Source organism: Ursus americanus, chromosome X, assembly GCF_024610735.1.
Source record: "Ursus americanus isolate L20-20 chromosome X, mUrsAme1.1.p, whole genome shotgun sequence".
In the NCBI taxonomy this organism is placed as follows: domain Eukaryota; kingdom Metazoa; phylum Chordata; class Mammalia; order Carnivora; family Ursidae; genus Ursus; species Ursus americanus.
Window position 1 is genome coordinate 49,136,709 of NC_142164.1, and position 15,244 is coordinate 49,151,952.

Here is a 15,244-nt window from a genome sequence, read left to right on the forward strand (position 1 = left end):
AAAGCTTTCCCTTCAATTATTCAAACAAATCATTCTCTCATTGATTCAAATCTTTGTTTAAATGTCATTCCCTCAGAAGGGTTCCTCCCTGACCAATTTATCTTTAAAAAAAAAAAAGCTTCACTATCATTTTTAATCATTTTGCCCATCGTTATTTTTCTTATCACTTATCGTGTTCTGGTATTATACTACAAATTTGTTATTTGATTGTCTACTGCACTGGAATATATGCCCAAAGATAGATAGATACATAGATAGATAGATAGATAGATGATAGATAGATAGATAGATTTTATCACTGACTCCTCAGTGAAAAACAAAAACAAGGCCTGGCACATAGTAGGTCTTTTTATAAATATTTGCTGAATGAATAAATTTGTCACCAGTAAGAATAACATTATGGTACTATATTATCAATACTAGTGCAATGAATAGCAGGGGGAAAATTAATTCAACATTTATACATGCATTTGATGTTTGAGTGGAACAAGGAAAGGTACACTACACTGGATTTGGAATATAAGAACTTTTTAGAGCTGAAAGGGATATTCAAGATCACCTAATATAATTCCTTTGTACTTAAATGTATTTATTTGCATAACTTGGAAGTATTGCATTTTCCTGAATTTCTAGGTTTAGACTAACTTATTGAAAGCTGATACTTTTATTTCCTCTAAAGGCAGTAAGTATTAAAACACTTGATTCTCAATAACATTAAGATTAAAATGTAAAGCAATGACTTACAGGAGAGGAAAATAGAGTTTTGGATCAATATTAGTATTATTAACCTAACCATATCTTGGCATTTATGTTATAAAAACATAAATAACAATATAATAGGATCAGAAAAACAAATAGTGAGGGAATATGTCCCATATGTAGCATGACTGAGTTAGTAAAATTACAGAAATCTTCCTTTAATATATCAGTAATGTTAACCTCAGCACACACACACACGCACACACTGCAAATCAAAAGAACTGCCAGGTTTTTATAAACCTGCAATTCAAAGATATGACCTTGCTATCCAAAACTAGATCTTTTGGTATTAAAAAAAAATCATTTTAACACCTAAACTTCTTGTAGGCAGCAGGGTTTCTTCTGTAAGACTAACCCATTGAGCAGCTGTACTTCATTTTTATTTGAAAAGACTAACCTAGTGTTTTTATAGCTCTTGATTAAGCTGTAAAAATAAAAAGTAAATGTTGAAAAAGGAAACCACTGTAGTTAAGCTCTATGTAAATGAGCAATGGGCAAATTTCTGGTGATGTGAAAGTTTGGTTGGATAGCTAAATCTATTCGAACCTCTTCAGCTGAAAAATTCAAGTTCCCACAAGGTTCATAGAGCTTTAGGTTTTCAACTGAATCTGAGATAGCTTTTCAAAAATACTGACATTCAATCCCTAGCCAATAGTAAAAGCAACTTTGGGGGGAAAATTTAACAGAATTTTTGAAACATAAAATGTCCTCAGTATTTGGTTCAATTTCAGAGTTTTCTAACTCTCCAACTTTATTTTTTTAAAGATTTATTTATTTTATTTTAGAGGTGGGGAGGGGCAGAGGGGAAGAGAGAGAGAGAGAGAATTTCAAGCAGACTTCCCACTGAGCATGGAGCCCTATGTGGGGCTCTATCTCATGACCCTGAAATTGTAGCTAATTAAATCATCAAATTAGCAAACTGTCAAACATTCTTAACGCCTGCAGATGAACAGACAGAACGATTCATCTTCACCCCTTCCCTGAAATCTTATCCATCCTTCAAATCTCAGCTCAAGCGTTACCTTCTCAAGAGAGCCTTCCTTAACTAGGTTATGGCTTGGCATGGTGATACAATTCTTTTCTATGTCACCTGCCATGGTTGCTTGTGGAGTTAATACCTATCTCTTTCACCAGAGTAAAAACTCCCCAAGGGTAAGCATTATGTCATTTCTATTTTGCTTGCCACTGTATTTCAAGTACCTAGCACAATGCTTGGCATATAGTGAGAACCACTAAAAAAAATATTTGTGGAATGAATGAACCCTCAAAAACATCAACTAGGTGCAAAACTTAATATGATAGCTTTTGCTGTGTAATACTTCAGAGGAGACACAATTAAGATAAAACAGCTTTTTAAACTATAAAATACTATAGAAGTATAAGTTATTATTGTATTACAAATCCAAACTATAGGACAGTTAAATGCATAATTGAAGGTAAAAAAAAAATATATCTACCTTCCCCATCAGACACATGCATGCATGCACACACGCACCTTTTTCATACTGGAAACAATTCTGATTTATTTCCTTAGTTGAATCAGTAGTTGGCAGGTGGCAAGTATCACCCCATTTGGGCAAATACCGCATAGTGGTTGGAAACAGAGAAAAAGAACAACGAGAGTTATTTGCCTTTCAGCTCTTTATAACCCACCATATACTGTTCAAACTCCTTAGATTCTAAAGAGTATTCTTGAACTTTTGGAATCTGAGTTTTTACTCCCTTTAGTAGTAATAACTCTCAATTCTCACAGCCAAACAGGCCTAGTTGATGTTCTTTCAACACATTTTTAAATCTTTAATGACTGAGTCTTCGCTTACGTCTGATCTGTAACTTCCATAAAATCTTCCCCCAAGTTTTCAGTCAGAAGTGATCTTCCACTGCTCTAAATTACTAAGATGATTTTGTGAACACTCTATGTAGACCAAAGGCCTTATATAGAATAAGTTTTCCATTATGTACGTTGCATTAGTCATACCCATATTGTTGTTTTTTAAGATTTTATTTAAATTTAAGTTAGTTAACATATAGTGTATTATTAGTTTCAGGGGTCGAATTTAGCGATTCATCAGTTGAATATAACACCCCGTGCTCATTACAATAAATGCCCTCTTTAATGCCCATCACCCAATTACCCCATGCCCCACCCACTTTCCCTCTAGCAACCCTCAGTTTGTTCCCTAGAGTTAACCATCTATTAAGGTTTGCCTCCCTGTTTTTATCTTATTTTATTTTTCCTTCTCTTCCCCTATGTTCATCAGTTCTGTTTCTTAAATTCCACATACGAGTGAAATCATATGGTATTTGTCTTTCTCTGATTAACTTATTTCGCTTAGCATGATACACTCTAGTTGCATTCACATCACTGCAAATGGCAAGATTTCATTCTTTTAAAAAGGAATTATTTATTCACGAGAAAGAGAGAGTGTGCACAAATGGGGTGAGGGGCAGAGGGAGTGGTAGAGAGAAAGAATCTCAAGCTGATCCCCCACTAAGTGTGGAGGCCCACCCATGGCTCAATCTCCTGAGATCATGACCTGAGCCGAAATCAAGATTTGGATGCTTCACTGACTGTGCCACCCAGGCACCCCAAGATTTCATTCTTTTTTATGGCTGGGTAATATTACATTATATATATATATATATGTATATGTATATGTATATGTATATATATATTTCTTCTTTATCCATTCATCAGCTGATGGACACCTGGGATCTTTCTACACTTTGGCTATTGTGGACATTGCTGCTTTTGGGCTGCATGTGCCCCTTCAAATCAGTATTTTTATATCCTTTGGGTAAATACCTAGCAGTGCAATTACTGGGTCATAGGGTAGTTCTATTTTTAACTTTTTGAGGAGCCTCCATACTGTTTTCCAGAGTGGCTGCACCAGTTTGCATTTCCCACCAACAGTTTAAGAGGGTCCCCCTTTCTCCACATCCTCGCCAACATCTGTTGTTTCTTGTGTTCTTAATTTTAACCATTCTGACCTCAGCTGCAGCAACTTTGTACTAGATAAGTCTGCAGAGGCAAGAAAAAGAAAAGCAAAAATGAACTATTGGAACTTCATCAAGATAAAAGGCTTCTGCACAGCAAAGGAAACAACAAAACTAAAACGCAACCCATGGGAGAAGATATTTGCAAATGACATATCAGATAAAGGGCTAGTATTCAATATCTATAAAGAACTTACCAAACTCAACACCCAAAAAACAAAAAAATCCAGTCAAGAAATGGGCAGAAAACAAGAACAGACATTTCTCCAAAGACATACAAATGGCTAACAGACACATGAAAAAATGCTCAGCATCACTCATCATCAGGGAAATACAAATCAAAACCACAATGAGATATTACCTCATACCCATATCGTCTTATAATCGAGTGTACTGTTGATTTGGTTTACAAACTTGTATGTTTCTGATATGAAAAGTCCAAGTTTTATTCAATTTTGTATACCTCACAGTATACAAATGCTTTATTCACAAGGCATATCTGGGCATTAAAAGAATGACTAAATATATGTGTAGGCAAAAAGGAGATACAATATAAAGCAGAGAGCAAACTGTGTCAATAATGTATTTATATCTGAAATTTTAGATGGAAATGTTAGATAACCTATCACATATGCTGCATCACATAGTATCTCAGTGCCTATAAATAATTAATATTTTTAAAGATTTATTTATTTATTTTAGAGAGAGAGAGAGAGAGAGAGACAGAGCACGAGAAGGAGGGGCAGATGGAGAGGGAGAGAGAATCTCAAGCAAATCCAGGCTGAGCCTGGAACCTGACGTGGGGCTCGCTCTCATGACCCTGAGATCATGACCTGAGGTGAAACCAAGAGTTGGACACTTAACCAACTGTGCCACCAGGAGCCCCAATTAATTATTTTTTAACATACACTGTGAATTTAAGCTATTTAATTGAATTATATGGGAATCACTGAAGAAAATAAAGTTCAGTAATAAATACTGTTTGTAAATACAAAAAGGTCTATAATATGTAGTTGAGCCCTTTGAATCGTAAATTTAGATCCTCCTTCAGCCGAATCCTAGAATACAGTCTAGTTTGGGTGAGTTCCTAGAAAGCAAAATCATTTTAATATTTATCTAATAAGACATAATGGGTAGGGCTTTTGGAGAGTTTACTTAAATAAAGATATTAAATGAATTTCAAAGACAAACAGCATCACATTTTGGACGATCTATGAGAGAATGTAGTATTTTTAACTACCACCTCTATAAAATACTCCAACATCCTTGAAGTAAAATATTAGCAGAGAGCAAATCATATATTTATTCATTCACCAGATATATTGAGCCCTAGTAGGTGCCAGGCAACTGGAGTACAAAAGATGATTACTACAAAACCAACACAGTAAACTTCTGCACACAGAGAACTTAACACATCAGCAGGAGTTGAATCTTATCTCCTCCGTGAAGCTGCTCCAAACAACTTCCTCTACTTGGTTAACTTTCAGTGCACTTATAACCGATGCCACACAACTAAACTTTATCAAACACTAAGCTTTTAGTAACTTCTCATCTATGTGCTCTTAACCAAATGTTAAGCTTCTTTAGAGCAGAGAGAATATTTTGTACTTCATTTCTATGCTTGAGTTCAGTGGTATCTACTCTACTGCTAGGTTCTGCAGTAGCTGCTTAATATATGCTCACTGATAAACACATGCAAAGAAACTTATTTTTAAACCTAGGAAAATTGTTGGCAAAGCCAGTTCTTAATTGTCTATGCTAAGGAGATAGTTAATGCAAAACAAAGGATAATGTAGAAGTAATTTCCGTCTGGCTTTGGAACGCATTTCCATACTTAACTTTGAATCTCTTGCTTGGGTTGAGAACACATTTCCAACAAAATAATGAAGTTACCATGTTAATTCCCAAGTGCAGTCAAAGCCAAAGTGCTGTCTCACTGACTAAAAAGAAGAGAAGGGATATCGAAAATGCTATTGTAAAATTAAAAAAAAAAAGATGATATCATCTTTTATTGTTTGTTGCCATCTTACTGCTATCGATTTTATTACCTCTGACTACATTCCTTCTTGAAAGCAAGAAATGCACTTTAGTCTTACTTGATAGATGCCCTAGCATTTAATGTATCATCTTTCATGGAGTATGCAAGTATCTTCAAATTCCATTTGCTATTTCTTTCTCTCTTCTACCAAAGTGAAAAACGTAGAGATTTATTTAATACTTAAATTCTGGATACCCTTGGATTAGTGAAGCATAAGCATACTACTTGCTCCACAGTCATTCAGTACATTTTAAAGAATGTCCTACTCTTCAGTTGTTCTAAAAAAGCAAATTTAGAACTTAGATTTTTTTAAAAAGCAGATAAAATGAAGTTAAACAAAAGCAGACCATATTTGTTGATAAAGATTTTCCTTGGGGGGGAATACTTTATTTCCCATTTGTGAGGTTTAGGGCAGAATGATACATTATACCTTATGTATGCTTTTTCTATTTTACAAAGCATTTTCAAAGTCATTATTACACCTAGTCCTAATAACAACATATGTGAGGTAGGCAAGGCAATTATTATTGTTTCAGTTTTATAAACTGGAAAACAGAACATTTTTCCTAAGTTTGCAAAGACTATGACTAGAACTTAGGTCTATTGCTACTCAGTCAAAATATCTTTTAATTCAAATGGATTAATGAAAATGCTTTGTATTTGTATAGAACATTAAAATTTGAAAGTACTCTTATAATATATGGGGCAAAGAAAGTGGACAGTATTTCTCAACAGTGTGTAAAATAAAATAGGATCTCTTTAGGTTTCAAGTCAGTCCCATGATAAAAGAATGTAGAGATCAGTAATTGAACAGCTTTTCTGTGCACAAATTTGATAATGCCTTAGTAGCCATGAAAAAGATATTTACCCAATGTTTGCTTTTGATGAGGTAAAGAGGGGTTGATATTTTCACCCCTCAGAACCATTTTCAACTGTTACTCATGACTTTTTTACCCAAACAACATCAACTGGTGTCTAGGTCATACTCCCCTTCTCACTGATGATTTTGGAAAGCTTTTCTATAATTTTGTTAATCCTTTATTGGTCTTCCATTCTCACCAAAATGCAATTGGATAATTTCAGTGATGTTGGTTATGTATTTCTTTACATTTTTAAGTTCACTAATGAATTGGAACAATGTAATTGGTTATTATCCTCTTTTACCTTTGTTTTTGTTTTTTTTTTTTAAGATTTTATTTATTTATTCGACAGAGATAGAGACAGCCAGCAAGAGAGGGAACACAAGCAGGGGGAGTAGGAGAGGAAGAAGCAGGCTCATAGTGGAGGAGCCTGATGTGCAGCTCGATCCCAGAATGCTGGGATCACGCCCTGAGCCGAAGGCAGATGCTTAACCGCTGTGCCACCCAGGCGCCCCCCTCTTTTACCTTTGTAACACAAAGGAGAGTATCATCACATGATTACTAAACACATTGACTTGTTTCGTTTTTTTTTTTTTTTTCTTGCATGTTTTTTAGTTGTCATGTTATAAGGCTAATTTACCTCCTATGTTGAAGTTTAAAACCAGAAGAAAAGAGCTGGAAATATTCAATGAAAAGCTAAGTTTACTTGCTATAATTTTCATAAACTCTATCTCAAACTGATCCTAATGAGAAATAAGTAAAGAGATTTCTATTATAGGTAAAGATACTGATATATTTTTCTACATTATAAAAATAGTACATGATTGAGAGTTTAATACAAAAGTATATTACTTGAAAAGTTATACTAATATCACTATCATTGTCTATAAAGTGTGCATATTCAACACACCATACATGCCCTTCATAAATGAAAATAAAGTTTTAGTAAATTTTAAATCAAAGCAAGAGGAAACGAATTCATAGATTCATTGCTATGATACCAAATTCATGCTCCTGTAAATACCAAAATGGCTTTAAATCATATCTGTATCTATGTACAGATATTTGTATATGTCACATGTTTTTTAGTACAATGCATATCCAAAAAACATAACTATATTGGGTTATTTATTTTTTCAAGCTTTTTAAAAAAATATCATTTCTGCTCAATATGAATAAATCCTATAGAAAAGCTTTTAATCTCTTAAAACTTAGCTTCTGGTGGGAATAACGAGAATTTGTCAGGTTGGGGGGGTACATTAACTCTTCCAGACAAATTATATCCCGTTTTATGTTCTGAAAAGATGGTTTCCCAGATGAGTCTCTAGTGGCCTAAAAGGGTTTATACACCCTTTAACTGAGCAGTATATTCTTTTCTCACCATTATCATCATGAACCAATGTCTATCAACTTCCTAAACAAAGTTTGAAATAGATAGCTCATAGTCTAGGTAATTTTGGGCTGAAGTTCAAAGAAGCAAGACTGTTCTTTTTTTTTAGATTTTATTTATTTATTTGACAGAGAGAGAGACAGCCAGCGAGAGAGAGAACACAAGCAGGGGGAGTGGGAGAGGAAGAAGCAGGCTCCCAGCAGAGGAGCCTGATGTGGGGCTCGATCCCAGAATGCCAGGATTACACCCTGAGCCAAGGCAGACGCTTAACGACTGAGCCACCCAGGCGCCCCATCAAGACTGTTCTAATAGAAAATTTTTGTCCTGACTGATCCTAAAAAAATATCTCCGTTCAGTTTCTTAGAATGTGATTTCTAAGAGTTTAAGAGATAATTCTTAATTACCCTCATTTTAAATCAAAACATAACAAAGAAATAATATTGGAGACAATTTAGACTCCTTTCTTTTGTCAAAGTGAAGTCATGCCAGGATAAGAAGCTAATGCTTTCTATTTGCTTGCCAGAACATTTATTAAGATACCTTTCTACAAAGCACTGTTAAAAAAAAAAAAAAAAGCTTATTGTAGAGTACTCAAAATGAGTAAGAATCTATATCTCAAAAGACTTTATAACCCAGTGTGCAAAACACATATGCATATAAGCAGAGTATAAGTAAGCCTGCAAGTATAATAATCAAAGTATTACAATATTATGAGAACGCAGGGATAGGGAAATCGTTTTTGATTGCAACAATTAAGGAAGGCTTTCTAGAGGAGATGGTATAAGTGAGCAGCTAATTTTTAACCTGGTTTACAAACCTTTCAAAAATAAAATTTCTCCCATTTGAAGGAGACTGGAAAGGAAACAATAAACAGTTTCACAGTGAACTAATGTGGAATTCATCTCAGATTTATGAAGTTTTCTGATTCCTGGGGCTATACAATACCCTGGTTATGAGCACAACGCTTGGAGCATGAAAAATCAAGACTTGAATCCTGGCTCTCATTAACTAGACTTATTATGTTTGTGATCTCACACATGCGGTTCAATCTTTGAACCTCTGTAGACTCAATCTTCACATATTTAAAGTGGTGTTAATAATAATACCTACCTCATAGGATTGCTTTGGACATTACTTGAGATTATTTGTGTATGAGTGTGTGTGTGTGTGTGTGTGTGTGTGTGTGTGTGTACCTGTGTGTATTGCCAGCACTGTGACAGGCATATGACATTCACTAAACAGTTTGCTATTATTACTATTCACCTTTATTTTTATTATTATATTTGATTATACTTTCTATCTCATTAAAATAAAAGACTTAACACTATTATGAAGGGTGTGTATCTCAAAGAATGGTAACAATCTTCCTTTTTAAAAAAGCAGTATTTTCCCTATGTGGTTTTCTAAAACAATTTGCTTTTCAATGTATGCATTATCTGCATTACTGACCATGTCCGTTTGTTTATTTATTTAGTCCTGGACCCTATCTCCCTGAGCAGTCTCATAAAAAAGTTTTGCTTTGTTCCTTTGAACTTCCTAATTTTCTGAGTTTGAGACCGGCAGGCAATTGAAGGTAATGAGATAAGTCAGAGCCAGTGAAATTCCCTCCAGTTTAGTCTTAAAGTTCTCCATTTTTCTTCAGGAGCTAGAAAATGGCCTGGGTTACTATATCCATATAAAAAAAAAGTGTGGAGGACTTGGCTTTTGACATTCCTTTTTGTTTTGTTGATTACATGGCATTTACATTACAAAGTGTGAATCATTATCTCACTAAAACCTGTTACTGGCATGTTTTCAAATGTTACTGTGGGTGAATAATAACTGTGGTTTTTTTCATCTTTAAAAAAATTATCTTACTAAAGAAAGTGGAATAAACTTTAACATAATTGAAGTGCAGTGGAGACCCCAAATCTGTTTTGAATTGTCTGATAAGGACAGTGTGCTTCCTCAGTAACTTGATTTTTAACCACTTCAAAAGACTTTCCTTCCTACTATGAAGAAATCCCAGGAGGTGGTAATTGACAGGGTGTTAATGTCATTAACATTCTGTCAGCTCTTTTTGTGAGTGTGTTAAAGGTGCTCCTGCTGCTGAGTCACTTCCTGTCCGCCAGTTGCTGAAATGATTTAGCCAGCAGTCAATCAAAAAGCTAAGCTGATTTTGGGCAACAGACAGCCCTGCCATTGACAAAATCTATGTGAGTAAATGTGGTAAGAAATTTGTCAACAGGATATAAGCAGTAAGGTCAACATTGTGGTTAATGTGCTTTTTAGACAGTTTAAGATGTTAAGAATAAATCACAACACATATTTAAAAGTCTAAGAAGCCCTCTTTTAAGAATGGTGTTCTTTCCTGTCGGAAAAAGCAAGGAGCAGTAAGTAAAAGTGATGCTTTGATTTAAAAAAAGGAAAGAAAAACTCTTCTGCAATGTCAAGTCAGAGAACAGGCCTAAGGCTTGGTTAGCAGTCCATTCAAAGTGTTCCCTCTTAGTATGAGCTATTTTTCAAAACTTTGAAAATGTGATTTCAGGTGTGATTCTGAACCTCACCCCACCATTATTTGCAACAGGAGCCAAAAGACATAGAATACACAATTCCTAATAATCGTAAAAGAGAAAAAGAGAAACCTCTAGAAATTAATGAATTAAAAATTACAGGGCTATTACAAATAACTTCATGAGTTTGTTGAAGTTATCTACAATGAAACAGGCATAATTTTAGCATCAGATATGGAAAACACTCCTCATTTAATAAATAACATCTTTTCAAGTATGTAAAATTAGGCAATGTCTAATACAGAGGAACAATAAATAAGAGTGAATATTACCATTTTTAAACTTACTATAAAAAATATAGATTCTATTTTAATTCATGGCACAATTGAACTAAAACTTCCAACATATTATGAGCATAAGCACATGAAGAATACCAAGAACTTTGCTTTTTAAAAAAAATCAGGATAATAGCAATAACTTCCCCACATGGTTATTTAGATTTTGAACAATGTGCATTTCTATATATATAGTGCTATTATATCCATTATAGATCATCCCCTTTGATCCTGTAACTTCCCCACTTAATCTTACTATGATTTATAAGACAATTTCCCCCCATTTCTCCCTGTTTCGTAATCTTGTAAAATTAGTTTTGCTTACTCCTTCCATCTATTTTTTTTGAGTCAGAACAAGCAACCAATTTTGGATAGAGAAAGGGAGACAGAAGTGATAAGGTTCCTTCTAAAGCCACTGGTTATTTTTCAGGATGCAGGAAATAGCCTGAGCCAATCCATTCATAGGAGAGGTTTTATTCTTTTTTTTAACCTCTCTGGTCAATTTTTTTTTTTTTTTTGACATTTCCTTTAAAAAGGTCTGGATTATCCCTTATAAATCTGATTATATTTTATATGCATGCTCTAAAAAGGTGATTTAATGTTATTTAAGTTCCTGAGAAGATTTTTTTAAAAAGATTTTATTTATTTATTTGTCAGAGAGAGAGAGAGAGAAAGACAGAAAACAGCAGGGGGAGCGGCAGGCAGAGGGAGAAACAGGTTCCAGGACCCTGGGATCATGACCTGAGTCGAAGGCAGGCACTTAACCAACTGAGTCACCCAGGCAACCCCCTGAGAAGATTTATATGAAGAAAAATTTAATAACCACAAGCACAGCCTACCACTGTTTAACATTATCCCTTCTGAAGTGCTAATTAAAAGTAGGAGTTGCGACTATATGGTCTTCATTGTCTCTAGCTATATTCTGTGATTCAATATGTACCTACTGAGTGCATACATGTTGCTACGTGCTACATATTATGATGGGCATAGAGAAATTAACAGGCCAGATACGATTGATCTTGACCATGGAGACAGCAAGACAGAGAAGCATGTAAATGCCAGACTGTCAGTGGCCTGAGGTCAAGTTTTCCATCTTGTGCACTATTATATTTTCATGGTCTGGCAATGCCTAGCACATTTTAAGTGTTCAATCAATATTGTGAAAGAGTGAGGGTGAACATAAGGTGCTGTGGAACTTAGCTCAACCTGGAGATTTGGTGAAGATTCAACCTGCATATTCAGTTGGTCTCTGGCCATCATGCCATTGTTGCTAACTATAGCACTGGTGCTCTTGTGCCTGTAGTTACTCAGTTTAAAGTTTAGTGACCTCAGTCAAAACAAATTATTGGCAGGGGACAGAAACATCAGAAAAATCATCCACTACAAAGAATCCTGGATAAAAAATAGAATCGTGGTTCTAATTTTAAAAACATAATCAAGCATTCCACTTTAAAATACTCTTCTCTTATGGAATTGCCAGAAGAGTAGAAAAATACTAATTAGGCACCAGAATTCATGTCACATAAATACATATGAAGATCATGTATTTTGTTTGTAATTTTCTAGAAGATTAAAACTCTCGATGGGTGCCTATGGAGTCTTCCAAAGCAAGAATAATTTGAGCAACAGTTCTATCATTGTAACTGATTAACTTGGAGTTTTTAACCAACTCAACTCAATATTCTAAACTTTTTACCTAAAATAAATTGCTGTATATTTTGTTTTTCAAAAAAAAATATGATATGCAAAGTAAGAGCCCCATACATTTTAATATAGTTTGCAATCCCCTTGTGGACAAACAGTCACACTTTAGTGCCACTTAAATGAAGAATAACCATTCATCTGTAAAATACAGATACAGAAGGCTCTGGATTTTCATTTTAAAGTGCTTAATTACCTGCATAAAGACAGAAATAAAATAAAGAGTCTAGGCCAAGTTCATGAGGGTTTGAAATTACTTTTTTTTTCTAAATGAACAACAAAGCCTCCTCAATGTTGCAAGCTGTTGTGTGGCCACAAGCCAATCGAAGAAGAAAATGTTAAAAAGAACAAGAGGATAAGGAATTAAATTCAAATATATGAGGCAAGAACCAAAATCAAAAGCCAAAAGATGTAGGTGGTGTTGTACCCAGCCACAGGACAATATGACATGCTTGTAAGAAAAATCTAATCAGCAATAAAGTCAAATCTTCACATTAAGGATCCAGATGTGGGAAGTTATATAACTCAAGGTTATTTTTGAGGATTTCCTGCCTCCAGTCACCCACAAACTTATGTTTCCAGTATTCCTATTTATTAAAGTACTCAGCATCACTAACGGACCACATAAAACACAGTATTAATTCATGAATCCAAGCCTTAGAATGAAAAACTATTTTTCACATAAATCTAAATTGCCATTCTCAAGTAATTTGAGTTCAGTACCATAATTTCTAAGTTTGGCAGGAAAGTAAGCATACTACAGAAGAAAAAGGCAATAGATTTAACCTTGAAACAAGGTGACTGCTATACGGTTGTTGAAAGAATTTACTTATTATCAGATAAAGAATTTATAGTATTTATTCCCTATAGAGATATAAAATGGTGATCAATCAGCAGTTCAAGATATTTATTTAAACCTACAGGAGGAGGATATGACTTTAACTTTTGAAAACCAAAATAGAAAAAAAAAAAAGAAAAGCTCTAATGTAGGTTATCTTTAGATGGCAGATTTAACTTTAAATAATTCAAGCTAAATGCTATTTCTCAAATTCTTCTTTCATATATTTCTGTATTTTGTATGAATATACTATACATAAGACAGGGGTTTAAAAAGATCTATTTAGAAGGAAATGCTTTATGTTATATAGATAGCTACCACAATTTATTTAAACACATAATCTACTGATCAATTCATCTATCCATCCATCCAGGCATCCATTTTACCTATCCTTCCCAATCTTTTCAGTCTCCCGATAGTAGTCATCCTCTGATTGCCCTTGAATATGCATGTGTGCCCTCAGGAAATGCCTGTACACAGGCAAAGAGGAAAAAAAAGTCTCTGACCAAAAACTCTTATGGTGATCATTTCCTTTAAACAATTGGTTACATAAGAGGATTCTTTGTTTTGTTCTGGGTCTAATCAAGCCTTGTAAGACTTACTTACCTTGCATATCTGGTGGGCCTTCAAATGAAATGCTTCTCTGAGACATGGCATTTTTTCTCACATAATTGTTTCCTTGCCTACTCTACCTGGTTCCAAACACTGTGAACTAAAATTTATGCTACTGATATAAAAACAGCCCATACACAAATTCACCCAGACAGCCTGAGTAGGTAGACTGGTAAGTTTAGAACCAACCACACAGTAAATACACAGGTGCGCGTGCACACACACACACACACACACACAGTGGCAGAGAGAGAGAGAGAGAGAGGGGGAAACTAATAAATAAAATGCTTAAATAAAGGATATTGTCATCTTCTCCACAAACTTATCATGTTGATTTTCTGTTTCGGGGAATTTCTTGATGTCACGTTCCAGATTAATAATTTGTTGTTCCATTGCTGTAAGGTTGCTCTTGAGAATTTGAGCTGAAACTAAAGAACAATGTGCAAAGTGTTTAGAGTAGTTTACCAAATATTCCAAAAAACAACTAAAAGAAAACAGTATCATTTAAAGTATTTTCTAATGTGCAGAATAGTTCCATGAAGTCAACTCACATTTTTCTGAATTACTGCTCATAAAAATTCTACTCTCCATGAAATAAGTGAAAATGTGTAATATAATACACCAAATCATCATGTTTAATATGAGAATGTCACCATTTTATTCAGCCATTAGTCCAAATGAAGCCATTTCTATTTAAATTTATTGATGGAATTCCTAATGTTTCATTCTTTAAAATCTAATTTGAAGATTAAAGAGAAACCAAGGTTCAAAGAGATCTTACTTTATTGGTGCATGTTCTTGGCTATATAAATGATATAAAGGTAAATTATAAAAAGGGTTCAAGTATTTTTCTTTTGTTGAAATATCCTGATTTTTATAAACCAACATCTATGATAAAAGTTCTTGTCTTAACTTTTCGTATGCATAGAGATGTGAAAAATTACTGTTGATACATAAAGGGAATTTAGAGCAAACTCCAGAGAATACACATGCACATACATACCCACAAAGCTTCAGGGTGCTCTCAAACACTATCATTAGTTGCTTTATCCCTAACATTGTCTGTACTTTTTTCTCTCCTCATTGACAACCAATAATTTTAAGTATTGTATTCAAATTGCTCCTAAGTACATGCACATTTTCCAGATCTCTTATGATGCCCTCTCTTCACAGTGTTAGTTTTTAAATGTGTACTATTTTATAGATATTCTATTACTGAATG

General features: G+C 34.2%; 1 protein-coding gene across 3 annotated transcripts in view; it reads right to left on the reverse strand.

Moving 5' to 3' along the window:
• DIAPH2 (diaphanous related formin 2) overlaps positions 1-15,244 on the reverse strand; it is a 988,957-nt gene that overhangs the window by 307,798 nt on the left and 665,915 nt on the right. For all 3 annotated transcript variants that reach the window (XM_087859798.1, XM_087859797.1, XM_087859796.1), the window contains one exon: positions 14,325-14,450. In XM_087859798.1, the coding sequence (XP_087715924.1) occupies positions 14,325-14,450 (126 nt within the window). The remainder of the gene's footprint in view (positions 1-14,324; positions 14,451-15,244) is intronic.